The 23383-nt window shown below is 36.7% G+C and overlaps 1 protein-coding gene across 15 annotated transcripts in view; it reads right to left on the bottom strand.

Annotated features, from left to right (window-relative positions):
* EPB41L3 (erythrocyte membrane protein band 4.1 like 3) overlaps positions 1–23383 on the bottom strand; it is a 95619-nt gene that overhangs the window by 19377 nt on the left and 52859 nt on the right. For all 15 annotated transcript variants that reach the window (XM_083358737.1, XM_083358741.1, XM_083358739.1 and 12 more), the window contains exons 9-12: positions 21512–21664; positions 19844–19941; positions 16982–17157; positions 11996–12213 (exon numbers count right to left, since the gene is read on the bottom strand). In XM_083358737.1, the coding sequence (XP_083214863.1) occupies positions 11996–12213; positions 16982–17157; positions 19844–19941; positions 21512–21664 (645 nt within the window). The remainder of the gene's footprint in view (positions 1–11995; positions 12214–16981; positions 17158–19843; positions 19942–21511; positions 21665–23383) is intronic.

The raw sequence follows: 23383 nt of genomic DNA, 5'->3' as shown, positions 1-23383 counted from the left end.
TTCCATTCAGTGACTGTATAAAATTAAAATTAATTTTAAAACTAATATGCTGCAGTTATTTGGGAATACGTCCTATTAAATAGAGACATATTGTAGTCAGCAATTACATTGTTAACAATTAAAACATTCAGTCCAGAATAATACTTTCTTGTTAATCATTATGGCAGTTGAAGGTTTACTTTTCTCAGAATAGAATCAGTCATAATTCTACAGGTTACTGTATGAATCCTAAATAAATTGCAAGGAATATATGATATATCTATGCAGTTTATCTCTTTTTCTCTAGGTGCCATCATATCAATATGACCCAGCACTTCATGTCTTGTCTTTTTACTGGCTATAACTCTAAATTGCATCTAGAGTTATAGCTGTTGCTAGCTTGTTGCTACCTTTTAAAATTCTAAATTGCTTGAGCATCCTCTTTTAACCATTTTTACATGAGAGAACATTTTCAAATCCAAAACACTTACTTATTATCTAGCTATAAGTATTTAGAATGCAATTCCTTCTGCTCTTGTAGAGAATTTTATTGCACGGTGCTGTATGTATTTAATCAGAAGTAAATCCTATTCAATTCAATGGGTTGTACTCCCAGGTAAATGGGTTCAAGACATGGAGGTAATGCAGCACTCTAAAGTGAGATTTTAAGCAGTTTTAAGAGACTCCCCCCCCAAGAAAATAATTACTAGATCATTGACCAACTTGAAGTTTGTTGGAACTACTGCTGGAATTTAAAAACAGACATTTTTTTCCTAGCTTGTTATATTAATAACTGCTGTGTTTTGTTTTGCTGATGTAATGTAGACATGCCAAGATTCAAAAGAAAATATCATGCAATATGTCCAAACAAGAGAAGCACCCTGGATTAGGCACAAATCAGTGTAATCTAGTAGACAACTGTTAGTCCTGGTCTAATCACAAGCTTGGTTCATATATAATGACATGAGTTGGTGTTACAATATTCATGCCTTTCAACCCAGGATTGCCAACTAGTTTGCTGATCTGAAACTTGTGTTTTGGCACACACAGAACTGTGTATTGGCACATTATAATTTCTACACAAACAAAATAATTAACTGAATTGGTATAAATAAAATTTAAAGCAAGCACAGGTCTAACCGCATAGTTCCAAATCATGATTTGACACTACATCTGAACCAAGCCAATCTAAAGCAAACAAACTAGAAAACCCGTCCTATCCCATTCCAGCTCAATTTTATTTAGAATAAATCTTATTGATTTCATTTAAGCTTACTGGCAGGCAAGCAAGGTTTGTTTATTTATTTATTTATTTATTTATTTAATTTGTATACCGCCCTTCTCCCGAAGGACTCAGGGCGGTGAACAGGGTTGCTTTGTAATGAATTATAAAATATGCTTACAGATTATTATTTGAGTTGATTGGTAATTCTAATTAAACAATTTGCAAAATGCAAATGTTTCTGTTCAAAAATTTGTAATTTAAAAGACGGTCATAAAGTACTTGCATCTTATATATTTGACACTATTATTCATGGTACAATTGTATGGTACAATTGAGTTTTCAAATTTTATGTTGCGGAAAACAATAGCTTGTGTGTAGGAGACAGTATTTTGTCTTAAATAGGCTTCATTAATCCTGTAAAAGGCTTATTGCTAGACTAGAATAATTTTTTGTTAGACATGCTTAAGCACGTTCTTCACTTTGATTATAGGCCTTATTAAAATAAAATGCTCTAAGCAAATAATTTTGGCAGTAAGGGAAGTACAGTATGTAGCACCTAAGGAATAGAAACACCCTCCAGTTGTGCTCTCTACTCCTGTGCTTGCATCTATGCAATTTTGTGGGCTGAAGTAAATGATAAGACACAATTTCCTGGCTATTCTTCAACAGAAACTAAGAAACTCAGTTTGGATGTATGGTACTCTCATCTTCAATACACTTTTTGACACTAAATCCGTTTTAAGGATGGAAGAGTAATTTGGAACTTCATTTTCCTATTTAGCTAAAGTGTTATAATTTTTGAGCTGGATGCAAGTTCATATAAAAGGAGCAAAAAGCAAGCAGAATGCTTTCTGACTTCACAGCTGAAAACCCACAACTCAGGATTGTATTTGAAATAAACTATTTGCAACGTTCATTACCTAGAAGCAATTTGTAAAAGTCATCATTTTATACACTTTGTGTTGTGCCTAACCCTGGGCTCAAAGCTACACTCCCAACACAACAAAAATTTAAAAAAAAAATCTGAACATATTGGCACAGACAAAAATGAGGTTCTGAAAGGACTACTGGTGCAGCATTCTAACACTGTTTAGGACTGAAACGATGAACACAAAAAAAGTGTGTTCTGTGTCGAGGTACACACCTCTTCCTCTGAACTGTCACTCAGGTCATTTTCAAGTGAAGCACTCAAGGAGGCCGCCTTGGGCTCCAGGTAGCAGAGGCACATAGCCAAGGGAAAGGAGAGAGTGATAGCATAGGGTACTGAGAAAGAAGCAGAAAGCAAAAAGAAAAAGATGAAAAGGAAGCAAGGTACAAGGGAAGGTGAGCGAATGGGAAGGAAATGCTGCACGCTTTGTGGCAGAATGTTTGTTTCAGACAGATTTGGAAAGGATAAGTAGCCATCGTCATCCAGGAGAGAAGGGAATGATTCTGGAAGTTGCAAGGAGAAAGAAAACAATGTTCCACCTTTTCTGGCCTTCTGCTTATAATTAAATGCCATGTCGTGTTCAATAGAATAAGCTCTTCCTTTCCTGCTAAAGTTCAAATCGGTCTCACCCTGCTTTTGACTGGTGTTTTTTAATGATTCACCATCTAATAATATTTTACTATTCTCCTTAAGCCTCCTGCTATGGAGTTTTGTTGAAGATGCAAAGGAACCATTGGGTGAGGATGGCAAGGGGGGTAATGAATCAATGTCAGGCAAAAGTGGCTGATGAAAAAAAAAAGATAGCAAGTGCAAGAGCAAAAGGACAAAAAGAAAATTATAATTGGTTAATTTCCTCTGCATATACAAGTTAATTGCATAAAGTTAAAAGAACAAGCTTAATTGAATTAATTATACCAATTTACATGCTGTATTCTATGAGGGCAGCCAAATACAAAGTCAACTCATCTGTTAATATACATTATTAATTATCTTATTTTAAAAAGTTCAACATACACATTTTGTAATTAATTGCTACATTAAGTTTGCAAACTAGAAATTCTCAAATTGAAAGGCTCAAAATTACCCTACAAAGGAATGAAACTATATGGGCTATATATATGCTTCTTTGGTGTATTAGCATATACACCATTCCCTTTTTAGCTCAAGTTGCTCTAATTGTACCTTCCTCTTTGGCATTCTAAAAATAAAATTTGGTATTTCAAAAAACAAAAAACAAAACACAACAATGCTACATAGTTATTCTCTGAATCCATGATCGTAAATCTGCGGTTCACCACTCATTCTGCCATCATTTTCCCAACTGAATTACCACTGTAAAATGGATAAGGAAACGGAAGAGGACAATGATGCGAACAAGTTAAAGTGGAAGTAATACTTTACCATTTCAAGTTTACTTTCCAAAAAAGGATTTCTTTCTTTATGGCATTCTGAGTCTTTAATTATAATTCCCCATGATTTTTGAAGAACATTTTATATAAAACTTTGTATTACAAATGTCTATAAGATTTTGAACACTGAGGAATGTGTCTATGAAAATACCATATATTGCTGTAATGAAAACAACAGCAACTCCTTCTCTATTAAAAACTTAACTAAGATCTCTTACTAAAATGGAACTAGTAATTACCAAAAAAAAAACAAGCAAAAATTCTTTAGTAATAAAAAAACAAAAACCTAAGGGAGCAAGTCTTCTCCCACAGCCTACTGAAAACCATCCATGTTTACTGTTACAGAATGTTGAATATTAGAGAAAATGGAAGAAATGGAGGTTAAGAATGCAATGTAGTGTCCTAGATAGCTAGCTCAAACAAAAGGACTTAGATCGCAAAGTTCTGTTTTAAAATCCTTTGGTTCTAAACAAGGTCTACCTGAAAAATAATAAGCAATGCCTTATAAAAATGAATTTACATCAAAGTATATCTTATTGCAATAGATCTGCTTCCAGAGAAGTCTGTATAGGAATATGGAATATTTGCTTTTACCTGAATGCCAGAATTTTCTTAATAGGCTGCATTCACCTGTGTCTGAATCTCTCAAATTGAGGCACGTACAGTATCTTACATAAAAATTGTTAATGGAAGATAATATTCACTGCTAGCATAAGCAGTAGAGCAGGAAGTCTATATAAACCCAACAATTTGTGCTTGCTCCTTGAATACGGAGAATTATTTTAATTCTTAATTTATTTTTATGAAACAGCAGAACAAATATCTTCAAAATTTTCATCCATGGAGAATGCTTTTGGTCTAATAATTAAGGCACCAGGCTTAAAATCAGAGACCATGAGTTCTAATCCCACCTTAGTCAAGAAAGCCAGCTGGATGTTCTTGGAATGGTCACCCTAGGTCCACCCCCCCAACCCTGGTTATTGTGGGCAAAATAGGAGGAGGAAGATGTGTTGGACACCTTGAGTCATTTATTCAAAATAATTAGGGTGGGAAATAAATACATAAATACAAAAAATAAAAAAATAAATCTTATGCATTACAGAGAATTTCAAGAGGCCTTCTCAACAAGGACTGTCAATGCTAACCACAAAATCTAGTTGATTAATAAACAGTAGCAAAGACTTTCTGTGTCTTTGTTGCTGTATCATTTAGATTTATTCTCTTGGATTGTGCTTGATTTATGGAGGTTATAAATTAACTTTGTAACTAATTTATAAATGGAATTCAAAGTTTGGGCTAGCAATTTAAAAATTCTAAATGACTTGGGATGTTGCTATTGGGAAAATTATTTTTTGCTAAAAACCTGACAGTCTTTTAGGGTAAGCTGCTCCAGAACCATAATCTTGTAACAATACTGTCTATAACAACACCTTCCCCAAGAAATTAGGTTATTTTGTTCATATGTATATTCCACAAAGTAGAAATTTCGGCAAATGCTTTACTGTATTAGTATTACCAACTGCTAGATTTCCCCACCCCCGGTTTTTGCTGCTTCAAATACTGTGAACATTTGTAATAACTGATTATTGTTGTTAATGGTTTTATATTTTGCAAATCATGAAAGCAATTCCTTTACAAAACACAAAAGTTAGAAATTAAATATTTCAATATTTAAGTAATCCTACACATCCAATACTCCAGAAATAGTGTTATGGAAAGTTAGATATAAATTGATCAAACGGATTTTCAGATTAAATTGTCCACTAGTTGATCTTCTAATTAAGAATCCCTAACATCCCTAGAATAAAATTCTAGAACTCCTATCTATAGAACAAAAACAAACAGTATAAAGAAACAATCTCACTGACTACAATGCATGTAATATTTCACATGAGTGTTATATTTTTTTACTGAAGGAGTTTCAGGTGTGCATCCTGTTACAGAGGAACTGGTGAACTGTGGCTCTCCAGATGTTGCAATTATAGTATATCTCACTATTATGTTACCTAGGCCTGCTAAGAGTTGATTCAACAATATTTGGAAAATAAACATTGTCCATGCCGTTGTAATTGGCATTCCCACTTCTATACTTCTGGATACGTTTCAGAAGGACAGAGGTTGAAACCAGTCAGCAGGTAAGGGTCTTTGTTCAAATGTAAGTTTACATATTTTTTGATACAGTCACACTTGAAGATATTTGCTCCTAAATGCAGCTATATAAAACCAATAGTAGATTGGGTCCTAAAATAGAAGATATACCGTATATACTTGAGTATAAGCCGAATTTTTCAGTCCACTTTTTGGGCTGAAAAATTCCACTTCGGCTTATACTCCAGTCAACAAAAAAAACTTACCGAGGACTTGTGCGCGGCTGAGGCTTTGGTGCTTCCGGGATCGCGCGCACCTCTCCCAAGCCACCGCCATCCGCAGACCTGCCGAAGTTTGGGGAGGTTTGGGGAGGTGCGCACGCACCTCCCCAAACCTCCCCAAATGTCGGCAGGTCTCCGGACCTCCGTGCCCTGCCTGCCTGCTTCTTTCCGCTGCGGAAAGAAGCAGACCTCCGCGCCCTGCTTGCCTGCTTCTTTCCGCTGCGGAAAGAAGCAGACCTCCGTGCCCTGCCTGCCTGCTTCTTTCCGCTGCGGAAAGAAGCAGACCTCCGGAAAGAAGCAGACCTCCGTGCCCTGCCTGCCTGCTTCTTTCCGCTGCGGAAAGAAGCAGACCTTCGGAAAGAAGCAGACCTCCGTGCCCTGCCTGCCTGCTTCTTTCCGCTGCGGAAAGAAGCAGGCAAGCAGGGCACGGAGGTCTGCTTCTTTCCGGAGGTCTGCTTCTTTCCGCAGCGGAAAGAAGCAGGCAAGCAGGGCACGGAGGTCTGCTTCTTTCTGCTGCGGAAAGAAGCAGGCAAGCAGGGCACGGAGGTCTGCTTCTTTCTGCAGCGGAAAGAAGCAGGCAAGCAGGGCGCGGAGGTCTGCTTCTTTCCGCAGCGGAAAGAAGCAGGCAGGCAGGGCGCGGAGGTCTGCTTCTTTCCGCTGCGGAAAGAAGCAGGCAAGCAGGGCGCGGAGGTCTGCTTCTTTCCGCAGCGGAAAGAAGCAGGCAAGCAGGGCACGGAGGTCTGCTTCTTTCCGGAGGTCTGCTTCTTTCCGCAGCGGAAAGAAGCAGGCAAGCAGGGCACGGAGGTCTGCTTCTTTCCGCTGCGGAAAGAAGCAGGCAAGCAGGGCACGGAGGTCTGCTTCTTTCCGGAGGTCTGCTTCTTTCCGCAGCGGAAAGAAGCAGGCAGGCAGGGCACGGAGGTCCGGAGACCTGCCGACGTTTGGGGAGGTTTGGGGAGGTGCGCACGCACCTCCCCAAACCTCCCCAAACTTCGGCAGGTCTCCGGACGGCGGCGGCTTGGGAGAGGTGCGCGCGATCCTGGAAGCACCGAAGCAAGTCCTCGGTAAGCTCCGGGCGGTCACTTGCTTCGTGTCTCCTGAGGGAAGGGGGGGCGACTGGAGGGGGCGTGTTTCCTCGCCTGCTGGGCGCCGCGATTTCCCCGGGGAATGCGCGGGCCCCGAATGGCAGCGTGGAGCGAGGAAGCGGACAGCCAGGGCTTCCCCGAGAGCCGCGGCCACACAGGGTATTCCTGTGTATTCAGGCTTGCAAAATGGCGGATCGAGCCTCTGCTGGCGGCAGAGGCTTGCAGAGCGCGGATCCAGCCTCCGCCGGCGGCGGAGGCTTGCAGAACGGCGGATCGGCTTATACTCGAGTCAACAACTTTTTCCAGTTTTTGGGGGTGAAATTGGGGGTCTCGGCTTATACTTGGGTCGGCTTATACTCAAGTATATACGGGTAAATCCGTATTTATATAGGAAAAATATTTATTTCCTATTTTCTTACTATGTATCTTGGTATATTTTTTCTGAACCTCTTTTCTCGTATCATTTAATCTCTTAATAATAGAGGTATAATTAGTACATTGTGGTATCTATTTATTGCAAAGGGTGAATATATTCCAGTAGGAATTTTAAGTAACGAATAAGAATAAACATCATGGTTGTCAAAAATCTAAATATACATTTGAAGGAACATGGAATCCCTAGAATATGCCATATTTCATGCATATTATCACTTAGTGAACTTTAATTGTCAAATAAAAATTAAAAGTGCATTCAATTGGACATGAAAAGCATTGTTACAGCAAGACAGTTCTTGCAATGTAATCTGCAACTATAAATGTCACTCTTCATTTTTAGCCTTTAATTTAGTGTTTCTTAACTTTGGCAACTTTAAGTTGTCTGGACTTCAACTCCCAGAATTCCCCAACCAGACATCTTAAAATCGCTAATTGAATGACAAATGCAACAATGAATAAAACTGTTTCTGATAATTTTTTATATTTAAGAGGTGAAAAGTCCTTTTATCAACTAAGTTTTTTAAAAGTGTGAATTCATACATTTTGTGAAGTTACTGCAACATCAGCCTTTGTTGTTGTTAGCTGCAAAGTTGTGTCCGACCCATCGCGACCCTATGGACAACGTTCCTTCAGGCCTTCCTGTTCTCTACCATCTTCTGGAGTCCATTTAAGCTCACATCAGCCTATGTACCTTCTAATAAGTAATTACTGTGATAATGTATACCTATACAGCAATCTATCACACCTATAATAATAATAATAATAATAAGTTGGAAAGGACCTTGGAGGTCATCTAGTCCAAACCCTTGCTCAGACAGGAAACCCTATACCATTTCAGGCAAATGGCTGTCCAGTCTCTTCTTAAAAACTTTTGTCGCCCTCGAATACAAAGCTATATAAAAATAATTATGAAAAATTGTGGGGGAAAATTCAAAAAGAATTGGAGAGTTGGCAAAAATTGCAATTGACTTTGTTGGGACGGATTGCAGCAGTGAAAATGAATGTCCTGCCCAAATTTTTATTTTTATTCCAAATGATACCGATTCTTAAGAAAGACTCTAATTTGGAGGAATGGCAGCGTGGTATCAATAAATTTGTGTGGGCAGGGAAAAAGCCACGAGTTAAACTTAAGATTATGCAGGATATTCGTGAGAGAGGTGGCCTTAAATTGCCTAATTTTAAATTATATTATGAAGCTGCTGCATTAGTAGGAATAAGTGATTGGATCAATTTGACGCAATCGAGGTTATTAAATCTTGAGGGCCATGATTTGTTGTTTGGCTGGCATGCATATTTGTTGTATGATAAGAAGGTAGGTACTGTGTTTAGGACGCATATTTTAAGACAGGCATTGCTGAGAGTTTGGAAGAAGTATAGACATAAGCTAAGTTGTAAGATACCATTGTGGGCAATTCCAAAACACGCAATAGAAAATATACATGCTGGTTTCAAACACGATGAGACTACCTACAAGGAAATTTTAAGTTTGGAAAGGAATGTTTGGTGCTTGAAATCATATAGCTTCTTGCGAGAAGAGAAGGTTGTTCAAACATGGTTTCAATATACTCAGTTACGGGCCAGGTGGAAAGAAGACCAGAAAATTGGATTTGCAACGATTGATGAAAATCTGATAAAGCAAATTAGAAATCAGGGACCTGCACACATTAAACGGATATATCTTGCATTGATAGAGATTGATTCAGAAACAGAGCTTGTTAAGGACTGTATGATAAAATGGGCCCAAAATATCCAGGAAGTTATTACAATGGATATGTGGGAGAAGATCTGGGTGAGGAATGTGAAATTTACTCAAGCTCAAAATTTAAGAGAGAATTTTTATAAGATGTTTTATAGATGGCATTTAGATCCTAAAAAGCTTGCAAGTATGTACCCGAATTATCAGCCTAAGTGTTGGAGGTGCGGGGTTGAAGATGCAACATATTTTCACATATGGTGGACATGTAAAAAGGTTAAGGCCTTTTGGATTAAAATTTGGTGGAATATACAGAAGATCTTTAAAAGGAGGATAAAGTTTTGTCCGCAATTTTTTTTGTTGGGAATAATTGTTGATGCTACAGTGGTGGACTCCAAGTTGATGCTGAATTTAGTTACGGCAGCAAGACTTTTGATAGGACAATATTGGAAGAAAGAGGAGCTGCCGACTATAGAAGAATGGACTTTAAAGGTTTCCGACCTGGCAGAGATGGCGAAGATATCGGCTTATTTGAAAGATCACTCGCAAGAACGTTATATTATGGAATGGAGAAAGTGGATTGAGTTTATCCAGAATAAGTATAGGGTTAAGAAGTTTTATCTAGCATTCGAATAAGTCTTCTTTCGTGTTTTTTCTTTTTTTTTTCCCTATTTTTTTTTATATATATTTAATAATGTTAAGTTTTGTTTGTTCTTATATAAGTTAGAGAGTGATGGATTTTAGAATTTATGGTTGTTAGTATATGGTTGCTTATGATTGCTTTTATATATATATACCTTGTATTTAGCTCTGGGAAGTCCGGGGGGGGGAGGGGGGTGGGGGGGAGGGAGGGGAGGGAAGAGGGAGGGGGGAAGGGGGGAGGTAAGGGGGGAGGGAAGAGGTAGGGGGGAGGTAGGGAGGGGAGGGTGGAGGGGGATGGGGGTTTTTAATGGAAAATTGTATTGTAAAACTTTTCAAAAAAAAAAAAAAAAAAAAAAAAACTTCGAGTGTTGGAGCATTCACAGCTTCTGGAGGCAGGTTGTTCCACTGGTTAATTGTTCTGTTAGGAAGTTTCTCCTTAGTTCTAGGTTGCTTCTCTCCTTGACTAGTTTCCATCTGTTGCTTCTTGTCCTGCTTTCAGCTGCTTTGGAGAATAGCTTGACTCCCTCTTCTTTGTGGCAGCCCCTGAGATATTGGAACACTGCTATCATGTCACCCCTCACTCTTCTCTTCGTTAAACTACACATACCCAATTCCGGCAACTGTTCCCTATATGTTTTAGCCTCCAGTCCCCCAATCATCTTTGTTGCTCTTCTCTGTACCCTTTCTAGAGTCTCGACATCTTTTTTACATTGTGGTGACCAACCCTGGATGCAGTATTCCAGGTGTGGCCTTACCAAAGCATTGTAAAGTGGTATTAGTACTTCACTTGATCTTGATTCTATCCCTCTGTTAATGCAGCCTAGCACTATGTGGGCTTTTTTGGCAGCTGCAGCACACTGCTGGCTCATATTGAAGTGATTGTCTACTAGGACTCCGAGATCCCTCTCACAGTTACTACTATTGAGCAAGGTACCACCTATACTATACCTGTGCATTTGATTTTTCCTGCCTAAATGTAGAACCTTACTTTTTTCACCATTGAATTTCATTTTGTTAGATAGCGCCCAGTGTTCGAGTCTGTCCAGATCCTCCTGTATTTTAAGCCTATCTTCTGGAGTATTGGCTATTCCTGCCAGCTTGGTGTCATCTGCAAATTTGATGAATTCCCCATCTATCCCCTCATCCAAATCATTAACGAAGATATTGAAGAGCACTGGGCCCAGAACAGAGCCCTGGGGCACCCCACTACACACTTCCTTCCATGTAGATGCAGTTCCATTGAGGACCACACGCTGAGTACAGCCTGTCAGCCAGCTACAAATCCATCTGGTGGTGATGCTATCTAACCCACCTAGACACTTGAATTTAACTTCTTCAATTCTCAGCTTTTACCTATGGTGATTGGGAATTCTGGGAGTTCCAGTTTGGAAGAACAACATTTTTTGGGGAAGGCTGGCCTACACAGACAAAAGATGCCAATCTAAGCTGAGAGAGTGTATTCCTACTATATCTGGGGTGTGCTGCAAAACTGCTGGAAAACAATGGCCGTGGGAGAAATACGTGACAAGCAGGATTATGGAAAAATACATCTGTATACCTTTATAGAAGCATGTTGAAACACAGTGAGTACTTAACGTCTTAAATTCTTGGACTCAAATGTCTAAACTGGGTGGACTCACATCCCAAACATTGATAAGTGTTGATTTTATTGTACTAAGGGATACAAGTATATTGACTCCTATGCCACTATATGTGTGTCTGTACAATATGTGACATACTATATAGGGATCTGGGACTAAAGCTAGTCTTTCTAGCTGTTCATTCTATACAATATTTTCTGAAGGTCTACCAATAGTCTATTTCTTTAATAGGAGACTTGGAATTAACATGATCTGGAGTTAAAAGTAATTTCAGATTTATTATGACAATAACATAGAAATAAACAATACCAAAATACTGATTCTAAGATCAGGAAAAAAGGCAGTTGTCTTATAATGACAAATAATTTAAAGGCAATTCAAAACAGCAAATAAAATGCAGTAACCCACAAAAAGAGTTATTTACATTGTAGAGCATGTAGCATATTCAAAAGTGAAACATGTTCTCTATATAAAACTAAATTGACAGTGTTCATCTTCAAATTGACAGAAAAAAGCTACTGTACAGAATCACAAATTATTTATTACCAAACACTGGTAATTTGCCAACACTTTATGCTCTGTCACCAAAATTGCTTAGTTGATAGAATTAAATTTAAAATATAAAACTATACCTTAGTATCGTGCCGTATTGCTGAAACTGGAGTGCCTTCCTCTTCTTTCTTTTTTATCTGTTCGTCATCTTTCTCTTCTTCTGCTTTCTTCTCTGGGGTCACAGTAGTTATCAAGTTTGTTTGAGAGATGCCCTTTGTTGTAGTGTACTGGCCAGTACCAACCTCTGCAGCAGACATAGAATCCTTCATGTACATTTCATGGTTTTCATTCACTGATGCTAAAAGTAAATGCAACGTGAAGAGATGAAATCTTAAAACAGATGATTCATTAGGCTAAGTAAAACTATATTCTGGATTAATTCTTTAATTTTGTGCATGCCTACCCAAAAGTAAATCTCATTAAATTCAATGGGATTTATGGCCAGGCCAGTGAGCACAGGTTTGCAGCATTAAGCAGTCTGCCAGTGAAATGAAAGCCTCATGTTTCTAAAACATGCAGAAACATAAATGCTAAATACCTATATAAAACAATACAATTAATATGCATGTATGTGTATGTATATGCATATACAACTATTGTATTAATGTGATATATATTCACATTCATGCAGATACTTTTATATCTAGAATCTTCTTTTCTAAAGTTTGTCCTAGAATAGCTTCAAAATAATGAAATTATCTGACCACACTGCACTATACTTATGTAAAGAACCTAAAGACGATTAATATAGACAACTTGAAAGTACTTTCTTAAAAAAAATAAGTAATTAGCAACCAGAGGCAATTAAACACAGTTAATTCAAACTGCAAGCTACCAATGTGCTTGACATATAGACGCAAAGAAGTATCACTAATTCACTGGAAAGAATTTTTTTTTTGAAGAGTAGGTTAAAAAGTAATTTATAGAAAGAAAAAAAATGGCCATTTCACCACACCTTTATTATACCAACTTGAAACACGCTAAATATTCAAGGCATACATTAGGGCTGTACAAAATAAAGAGATATTTTACAATAGGCAAGAGCAATTATAAAACAGGACCTCTGTATGTCTGCCGAATGTTGCAAATACTTCTTCCAAATGCTTTGCATACAAAAATACAACAGCATTATTTTCTAATCATATACAAGTAGTCTTCAATTATGACCTCAACTGGGAAGAGAATGGTGGTTACTAAACGAGATGGTTCAGTGAAACACAGGCGATTTTATGACCTTTTCCACCACAGCTGTTAAGTGCATGACTGCAGTTAAGTGACTCATGCAGTCATTAAGCGAATCTAGCCTCCCTCATTGACTGCTTATCAAAAACTGGCTGGGAAGGCAGAAACCTAAAATCTACAACAAATATAGTTACCAAGCACCTGAATTTTGATTGTTTGAAAGTCAAAAGTTTCCGACACCATTTTTAATTACTTGATCCGTGAGAACGCTTCCTTCTTAAGATTTTTTATGATGATTAAGGTACCGGGGGCTCCTGACTCTCCTGCCTGATGGTTTGGATCTTCTAGGAAAAGAAAACTTAGCACATCCTTTGGCAATTTGTTTTACTGACCGACAGCTCATAGTCATCCTGAGGTCTAGCCTGGCCTTCCTTTTTTATGATTTTAACCTGGTCTTGCCTTCTGAGAAAACAGACAATAATTGCACTCCCTCTTCTATGTGACAACCTTCAGAGGTTTAAAAGACAACTATCACAATTTCCCTTAAATATCCAGATCCTTTAACCATTCCTCACCGAACTTGTATTAAAAGAGTTCTTATCGTCATCATTTATAAGAAAATAAAGTATGCATGCAAAAGATGAAAATTAGCTCTCTTTAATTATGCAAGACATCTGCTCATACAAGAATGACTTTTCCATTCCCTCTTAATCTTCCAGGATGCTTCCTGAATTTTTCCAGAAGAGTTTTATAAGGTTTTGGAAAAATAAACTGCAATGGGCTGAGAGAATTTGATCTGCCATCAGAAGGATGCTATTTTCAATATTTCACTCTAGATGAGTTCTTTTCTGGTCTATGAAATAGATGCAATTGACTTTAGTACATACAAATCACTTAGGACTTACTTGGAATAAAAAATTTTAAAAAATTGAATTAAGAGATGAAAACTAGCACAAAATACTCTTTGTGCTGTAATTTGTATTATGTAATAAAGTGGAAGCATAATGAATCTGTACTATATGGAAAAATTAAAATGAACAAATGAATAAAAAATATTTTTACATTTAAAAGTAGTGAGATTCATGAATTCAAAACGATTATGAATCAGTACTTTTGCTGAATAAATCCAACTCTGATTATACACAAGTCATTTGGAGTTCACTGGAAAAAAATCAGAATGTAAATAAAACTATGGCGTTGGAAAAAGCCACTTAGATCAATGACTCTAAACTTGTGTTTTGAGTAACAGCCTTTCCCAATCTGTAGGCAGGGTCTTTCCCAATCTGTGACTTGCAGCGGGGTCACATAGCAATAAATGAAGTATTGCTGAAGAGTGCAAATTGTTTCCCAGCAAGTTTATCAGTTTGATGGAAAAAGTATGTTGAATTCAAAGAAAAGCTACAGTTCTACAACCAATAATGAAACCTTAATGTCTTTTTTGTCTTTTTAACACATCTGCCTTTCAAACGAAGAGTACCATGCCTAAAAGGGACATGGTCACTATGCAAAGCTTTGACCCTCAGTCTGCAATACAGTGGAAGAGAGAACTGAAATTGCAAGAATGGGGGGAGGATCTTCTAAGCATCAGGCTGGAAAGAAAAAAGCAGAGGAGCCATCTTGGTGCAGCTACGCTGAGAGAGAATGCCAAAAGCAACTTCTAATCTGCTAGCAGCTTGCAAAATGCAGCTTTTTAACAGTGGAGTGGGAAGGAAAGAATTCACTTTTCTTTCAGTGAGTAAGAGTCGGTATCTTCAAAATAAAACTGAGATTTCAGGAAGTATGCCAAAACAAGTCAGTTCATCCTTTCCCTTTAATACATGGATGATTTCATTGGACTCTTTGCTGCTGATTTCCAAAGTTGTAAGTTCTATCATTGTTTTAATTATTACAATGACTGAAATTTAATTATTAATATGGCATATTTATTTCTGGCTCAACCACATTTTTATTCATGGAAAATGGCATCACATAAATTCAATTTAGGGTGTAATGTAAATGCAGTTGAAAATCTCTTATAGTACAGAAACCCAAATTATTAAATTTAGTCATAAAAAAGACAACTCATTAAAAACTTTCAGGATTATCTGTTCAGTTTCTGCTAAGTCTTTTAACTATTGGCTAAATGTGGTAGCTACTGTTTTTTTACTTGTCATCAGGGCAAGTATACTTATACCAATTTGTAACATAAAGAAACAGATAGTAATTTGGATGGTATGTAATCAACAATAGAACCAGTTTTTTCCCCAATTGTATGGAAGAATGTTAACTACTGGTTTATTATCTTGACCAAAAATATTTTTGAAATGCAGATTAAGAATGGTAACTTTTGGTATTCCTTGACTTGTACTTTTTCCACATGTAGTTTTATATCACCTTTGACAATTTATAACCATTCACATGAAAAATCTGCAGCAATTGAACTATTTCTTCTAAATATATATTTGCCTAATATACATCAACTATTTTCTCTAATGCAATCCCTTTTTAATATTATTCATTCAAATATAGTGATTTATTGAAGTATACAGTATATGTAGCTAAGGGCTGAATCATGGAGTCTTAAGTGCTCTCTGAGCATGGTTGTTTGCTTGCTGATGTCTCATTACCCAACTAGATAACATCATCAGTGCTAGTGAGTATGAGATTTGCTCTCTGTTTATATACAGGTAGTCCGGGACTTACAACCACAAGCGAGCCCAACATTTCTGTTTCTAAGCAAGACAGTTGTTAAATGAGTTGTGTCTCATTTTATAACTTTTTTTTGACACAGCTGCGAATTACTGCAGTTGCTAAGGGACTAATGCAGTCATTAAGTGAATCTGGCTTCCGCCATTGACTTTGCTTGCCAAAAGCTTTCTGGGAAGATTACAAATGGCGATCATATGACCCCAGGACAGTGTAACTGTCATAAACACCAGTTGCCAAATTCTGATCACATGACCATGGGGATGATGCAATGGTTGCTAATTATATCATAATTAAATGGCACATAATTCAATGCTGTTGTAAATTCAAATGGTCACTAAATAAATAGTTGCAAGTCGAGAATTATCCATAGTTTGCCCTGCCAGAGCTGGTGGATGTTTAATTTTCTCCTTGATAGTTTCTTGCTTGTTTCTTTGTCTAGTGTTAATCCCTGTTTATCTGGGTACTGGCTGATGGAAGAGGAAGTGTTCTTGTCTTTTTATTTTCTACTTTTGAATGGTATGTACATGTGGTTGATCTATGTGTCTATTGATGGCTGATTTGTCTGAATGCCAAACTTCCAGTAATACCCTAGGGTTTTTGGATTTTGTACTCATCTGAATAATGAAAACCCCACCAACACCGGCAGGCAAGCTGGATGACGTTACCTAGTCAGGCAGTGGAACATAAGCAAGCAAACATCCAAGCTGAGAGAGCATCAACAACGTCATATAGTGATTTATTTTTGTGAATACTGGAACTATATCATAAAGTTTGTAAAAAAAAAAACAAATACTATAGCATAATGACATTCAATTTGCATATTGTGTCAGTCAACGTTAAAATACAAGCTGAGTGCATTTACCATCCTAGCAATGGTAGCTACAGCGCCCTAAAAAAAGCACAGAAAGGGTAAAAATACAGTAGCAGGAAGAACAGTAGCAGCTAAAGAAACAAATGTGGAGAACTGAAGTTTAAGAACTGCCACACGAATAAGCCAGAAACAGCGAAAGGGCAAATATTCATTTAACGGGCATCTTATAATAAATGACATATCATGCACATACTTACATGTGTAATCCAAAGAAGCTCAGGGGACACGAGATTACAAGAAACTTGAATCTGTCCTCTAATGCAATGTTTTATTTAAAAAGAAAATGAGACAAAGCTCCAAGTAAGGATGATTAAGAATATCTTACCCCCATCTAGGCTGCGAGACATCGTGTAGCGCTTACTTGAGGAACGTTCAAAGTAAGGGGCAGGGCGGTCAATCAGTGCGCTTGCTCTCCTGGTCTGGGCTTGTGTCCTTCCGCTGTAGCGGAACTTTGAACCCAGGGTGAGGAATTTTTTGGGAGGAGCTTCCGGTAGCAAGAGTCTAGAATATATCACACAGGGATAAATATTACAAACGACTGAGTTTCTGAACTGAAATAAAAGATTCCTGTTTTTAAAACTATTTTCTCCCGTCCTTGAATTGAAGGGATGTGATATTTAGTATCACTTTAAGTATTATTAAAAACGCAGTGTATAGTAAAAACTATTGTCAATTACCCATTATAAAATGGTGTCTGAAATATTTCAAGCTATAATGTGTTTGTCAGATGGACCTAGTTCTTCAATGAAGACAGCAATACTTATTTTTTTTAACTACAATGATATATTCTAATCAGTCTGGATTTGTTCCAAACACATATATAAGAAATAACATCAGACATATTCTCAGTGTGAAGGTAAAGGTAATGGAGTCCCCGCAGATTTTTATTCCACTAGTTGTTGCTGATTATAGGAGGCAGTGCTCATCTCCATTTCAAGGCCAGAATAATAATATTCTGAGGGTACTGATAAATGGACCAGCAGTCACAAACTGTAAATTGCATTACCATGCCACTTGCTTAACATGGATTCCAGAGTGAATTGTATCTTCTTACAGCCTAGCTATCTATACTCAAATGGTCTGCATAAATATATTTTTGGTTGATACAAACAGAAACTAACGGTCTATAAAAGATCATGAAATAATAACTAATGAGCTGAACATGTGGGATAAATACAGGAAAAGAATAAGCCCAAATCTCTCTCCTCTTGCTTCACTTTTATTTCAGTGAAGACAAAAACTCTAAAAAAATTCACTCAGTGCAGAATTAATCTTTTGTGTAGTTTGCAAGATTAAATTTATGTAGTACTAAAACTGTCTTTCCTGTAGCCTTTAACTGGGTAAAATAAGGCACCCTTTTGAACCAAGATAGCTCCAAATGGGCTAACTTACAGAATGCGTCCAAAATCTGTGGGATTCAGATTGAGGAAGGGATGAACTAAGACTTCCTTAAATGGTACTGGGAACCAACCCTCCTGCAGCAATGTATTAATGACTGGCTAGACTCACCTGCAAGTCATCCTCCTGGAGGCTTTTACTAATCTAAACAAGAAGCTGCACTAACAGATCCACGATTCTGTCCACTTCAACAGATTCAAACTGCTTCTAGATAACTTGTTAAGTTCCCTCTCCCTGGGCGAGGACCCTGCTCTATGCTTGGATTCCAACTGAAAACAAATTTAAGCAATTTTATCCATCAGATGCTATACAAATTCTTCCACACAGTCCTGTAAATGTTCTTATGAGCCCTCCTTCCCTAGGGAGGGGTTGGGTGACTTCAAACAGAGTTACTAGGCGGCACTCTGCAGATGCAATAAGAGCAGAGAAATACTTGCATTTCACTGTTCTTACCGCCATGAGATAGGCCTTGATGATCTGTGGTCAGACAGGTTTGTTCGTTTTCCCCCAGTGGTTCTCTAGCCATTTCTTAGCCCTTTTTAACACCCTCAATTCCTCCATGAATCACAGAAAGCACTGGAAGTGATGGGCACAGACATGATACTGTCCAGGGTCCTGGCTGCCTTCTGATTCCAAGCTGTGGTCAGAGCCTCCACAAGACCATGTAGAAGATCTCCTGGGACATCCTCCAGCTCCCTCTAGAACCTGAATGCATGTATCAGTCACCAAGGGTGAACCATTCCAATAGATCTGAGTACCCTGTGCAGGAGGGCAGGATTGGAAAATCTTAAGGGCAGCAGGGCATGGTCTGACCATCACAGAGGAGATAATGATAAATCTTCCACCAGATCACATTGCCCCTGCTGCAACTAGAAGATCATATCCATGGTGTGTCTACTTTCCAAGGTCAGGCAACAGATGACCTGGGATAGGCCCATGGCCATCCAATCCATGAATTTGTTATCATATGCTTTTTACTGGAAAGGTTGTTTGATCTCTTCAATGGAAGAGTAGCTCACTAAGTTGTGAGAGTATGCTTCAATGCCTAGAAAAACTTCATTTGGTTCACACTGTAGTGTAACTTGACACATGGATCTGTACCACCTCCAACCTGTGGGAGATATATATATTGTGTGAGCAAAGCGTGATCGGAGCTGCCGTCTCTATAAATATTGGTGGGGGGGTAGGGGATGCTGGCTTTGTTGCTGTAAGCGGGTTGGTTGGCTGTGTTGTTACATCTTGATTGGTTGATGGAGTTATTGTTTGCAGCTTAGTTGGCTGTTTTGTAACATCCTGTGTGGCTGAGGTGTTAGCTGTGTGCCCATTAGTCTTTTGTGTTGTAACGACCTGGATAATGGGCTGTGTGCACAAGCACGAAGCCAAAGACACCAGCCTGAAGATGACAGGTGGGACCTCGTCGAAACGCTGCCAAGACACTCTCAATCTCACATGGGAAAAGACCCGAATACACCAAGACCTACATACCTGTACCTGTGAAAATCTACACACACACACACACACACACACACACACACACACACACACTATTTTAATTTTACTGGGTATCAAAAACAGAACAGATGTTTAGTAACATGGCTTTCAACTATTCTTTTAAGAATTTACTTACATCTTGTGATTAATAGGCATGGTGTCTTTCTATTAGATTTTTAAATGGACAGGCATGATCAGAGGTCAAAAAGAATGTTATATCTGTTTATATAACTTGACCAATTTATTCTTATTTCATTGTGACAGACTTTGAAGAAACTCATTAAAAAGAACTTTGTACCTGAAAAATGTATGATGTTCAACACATACTTTCCATAGACGTTTTGCAGCACGGTGATTTGGTAGTTTAAATCCAATTGTACTTTCAAACTGCTCAAACTAGGAAAGAAAATAAATACCGGTAATTACTTTTTAAATTTCTAATAAAAAATATTTGAATTCTTTACAATGAATTATCTTTATATATTCATACCAATATGAATACATTACTTACAAATGGACTAGGAATTCACAGTCAAGGTTATCCATTAGCACAGGTTAATTACAATAATTTGGGCCATGAATTTTATCTGGCTTTTAACCCCATGTTTTATATCTTACTGGTTCTTTTACGTTACATTCTTATTTTGAACTATCAATTATTATAAAAACACCAATTTAATTTGATCTCATTTAAACAAATAGGTTTCAGGACACTGTATAGTTGTAGTAATCCATGAAAACTTACTTGTTATTTTATATGAGAATAATCTCTGCCCTACATACAGTATGAAAATGTTACAGAAGAAGAGAGAGAGAACAATTAAATATAATGTCATAAAATATCATATACTGGGTTATTAACCAATAATGTTTAAAAAACCCAGTAAGCTCTAGTTTATAATCAAAAGAACTATGAATTAATGCAAGCCAGAATCTACAGAAATGTGTGCAAGACCATGATGGTCATTTCAGGTTTCATAAATCTGATGTAGAAAGCTGGGATGAAACAAATTTACTTACAAATTGTATGCTCAGTAATTAAGCCTATACTATTACCCATTTGTAGATTTTTATAATTTAAAAGTGTTTAAAACATAAAGATACAGACATTATATTCTGCTGTACTTATATAACATCCTCAACCATCATCTCTTGATTGTTAAAGGCTTGACTGGATGTGACATGATTAATGCTGAATGAACACATATCATTTTTTATTATTAAATTTTATTAAGAATTTGATTATAATAGTAAAATCTAATACAGGCTAAACTTAAAGAGAAGAGACAAAACAAAAACGGCAAAGAAAAAGAAAAAAAGTAAGAATAAAGAAAATAAATATATAAAGAAGTTATATTCAACCTTTATCAAAACAAGTACGATTTTATGATTAGGATGCAGTATTTACCTCAGGCATCTTGGGTCACAGTTTGTAACACAATTCATTGATTTTAATCTTTATAACTGCCCTATTGCTACTGTGTGATGGGCAACCATTTAAATTACACACACACACACACACACACACACACACACACACACACACACACACAATATGCTGTCTCTCTAAAGGAAGCTAGAGAGATTTAGCCATTGGGACAAAAAAGGATTGATTGATACTGGTAGTATCTGCAGTTAGGATAGCAATATGGGTTGTAAGCATTGCACTACCACAATAAACAAAAATAATAACCACATTTAAATTAATAACAGACAAACTGACACTAGATAAATAAAGTATAGCATATTGGATACTGTATTACAAATCTCTGTTTTTTTTCCTCCTTGCAAAAAACAGAGGAGTTATAGCAGTAGTACCAAGTAAAAGGGAGAAACTGAAAAGTCAAGTTTCAAAATATTTAAAGGGCAATATATATAAATACATTACAATGCATTAATTTCTAATGTAAAATTCAATATTTAGACATAAGAAACATGATGATCAATTTTATTCAATTTTACTTACTTCCCCTGGTCGAATTTTGATGTAGAAGTTATTCCTCTTATATGAAATTTTGAGAACCTTAGGCCAAGCAAATCTGTTTATTCTGAGTCTGTCTCGATAAATCAAGAGACCACTTGCACAGACACCTAACATAATTTCAACTCCTTCAGAATCCTGAAAAAAGATTGGATATTTATTTTAATCTAGAATCAAGTCCACGGGTTGCTTATCAGCTATGATATTTCGCTTTCACTATATTTTTTCATAATTTTAATAAAGCATATAAAATTATTCCTACAAGCATAGAGTGTTAGAAAAACACAGTTAAAACGTTATACAATTCTTGGTGTTTACGTTCATCAGCTAGATAGAACAAAGTTTTTAATATCCTATGAGACCATGTAAATTAAATATCACATTTTTAGCACATAGCCAAAAAACATACAGAGAATTTCCAGAGGAAACAAAGTTTCTTATGTTTAATGAACAAATCACAATTTGTTTACATACATACATATACAAATGATATGTATGAAACCCCTGTACTAGGAAGAAAGCTAATTATTAAACATATAATAATATATAATAAATATTTAAATTACATAAAATAATCATTGAAGAAACTTGTTTTCCTGCTTCCTCTCAATTGCTACTTCCTTTTGGTTAGTATCTAATAAATTACTGTATACTTTGAAGTGAGGGGACAGATATTGTATTTTAATGTCCCTGCAAAAGAAAACAATTTTCAATATAGTTGTTACCTTTAATCATCTTTAGTTTATTACACAGGCCTCAATGATCTCAATTTTGATATTCATACATTCTTTAGAAAGACGTAATTATATTATTCTTTGAATTTTTTTGATAGCTGGTGTGACCAAGATTTTTGCTGGATATTTATTTGCCCAAAGATGCCTATTTAACTTATATTTGTTAATGACAATTAACAAAAGGTGAAAGTTAAGGTTGTTTTTCATTCTTAATTTATATATTTGCCTGCAAATTGCCTGAAGAGCTTTTGAAATTATGCATCTGGCTCATTTTAGAAAATATTTTATTCAGAATGATACTGGAACATTGATATGATCCAAAACTTTTTAACTTCTTCATCAATTATAAATTGTCAAAAAAGCCAGTTTGGTCTATTAGTTAAGACACCAGGCTAGTAACCCAGGAGACTATGAGTTCTAATCCTGTTAGGCATGAATGTTGACAGTGTGACTTTGAACCAGCTACTCTCTCAGCCCAACTCACCTCACACAGGATTGTGAGGAAAAGAGGAGGAGGAAGGAGCATTAGGTATGTTTGCCACCTTGACTTATATGTAAAAATAATAAAGACGGAATAAAAAAAATCTAAAAAGCTGAATACAACAATTTTACTAAAGCCTTATGAAAATAATCTTTTTTTTGGAGAAAGATAAGTTTAAAAAATAAATATGTTAATATTAAGTAATTTAATTAAATGCATAAAAGAAGATCTATTTTTCTTACTGAAGCTGGTTAGTGAAATCCTTTACAACAATGCTAAGGACTACTTCAATGTAAGGGACATAATTAGCTACAAGGCTAAAACTTAATAACCTGGGATCATTCGTGATTAATAAGGTGACATTAAAATTAAACTGAACCCTGTACACAATCATTTAATTTAATACACCACACAGTAGCACTTGATAAGGTAGCAGGAAAAGGCCTTGGAGAAGATATTCAAAAGCTGTGATTTGTATATATCTACAAAGATCAAAATCACAGGTATAATAGTTTTCCTGAAATATTCTATGGAGATGAAAGCTGAATTTTGAAGAAGCAGGAGTGTGTATTGATTTAACATTGAAGATGACCACAGATAACCAAGAAAACAAATGGATCACAGAATAAAGAGCCACAGTGG

This window comes from Vipera ursinii (genome assembly GCF_947247035.1).
Source record: "Vipera ursinii genome assembly, chromosome: 3".
In the NCBI taxonomy this organism is placed as follows: domain Eukaryota; kingdom Metazoa; phylum Chordata; class Lepidosauria; order Squamata; family Viperidae; genus Vipera; species Vipera ursinii.
Note: the sequence above shows the minus strand (reverse complement) of the source record. Positions and strands in the feature narration are given on the sequence as shown.